The 402-nt window shown below is 63.7% G+C and overlaps 1 protein-coding gene across 1 annotated transcript; it reads left to right on the top strand.

The window, feature by feature from the left end:
* Window positions 1-402, top strand: LOC108445066 (transcriptional repressor scratch 1; the record flags this gene model as incomplete). The annotated part of the gene is made up of 1 exon (XM_017727704.1): window positions 1-402. A coding segment is annotated over one exon (402 nt), but the record flags the coding sequence as incomplete, so codon positions are not given.

The following is a 402-nucleotide window of genomic DNA, read 5'->3' on the forward strand; positions in this document are numbered from 1 at the left end:
TGCGGCAAGAGCTACGCCACCTCGTCCAACCTGAGCCGCCACAAGCAGACCCACCGCAGCCTGGACAGCAAGATGGCCAAGAAGTGTCCCACCTGCGGCAAGGTGTACGTCTCCATGCCGGCCATGGCCATGCACCTGCTGACCCACGACCTGAAGCACAAGTGCCAGGTGTGCGGGAAGGCGTTCAGCCGGCCCTGGCTGCTGCAGGGCCACATGCGCTCGCACCCGGGGGAGAAGCCGTTCGGCTGCGCCCACTGCGGCAAAGCCTTCGCCGACCGCTCCAACCTGCGCGCCCACATGCAGACCCACTCGGCCTTCAAGCACTTCAAGTGCAAGCGCTGCAGCAAAACCTTCGCCCTCAAGTCCTATCTCAACAAGCACTACGAGTCAGCCTGCTTCAAG

Source organism: Corvus brachyrhynchos, unplaced genomic scaffold, assembly GCF_000691975.1.
Source record: "Corvus brachyrhynchos isolate BGI_N302 unplaced genomic scaffold, ASM69197v1 scaffold3320, whole genome shotgun sequence".
In the NCBI taxonomy this organism is placed as follows: domain Eukaryota; kingdom Metazoa; phylum Chordata; class Aves; order Passeriformes; family Corvidae; genus Corvus; species Corvus brachyrhynchos.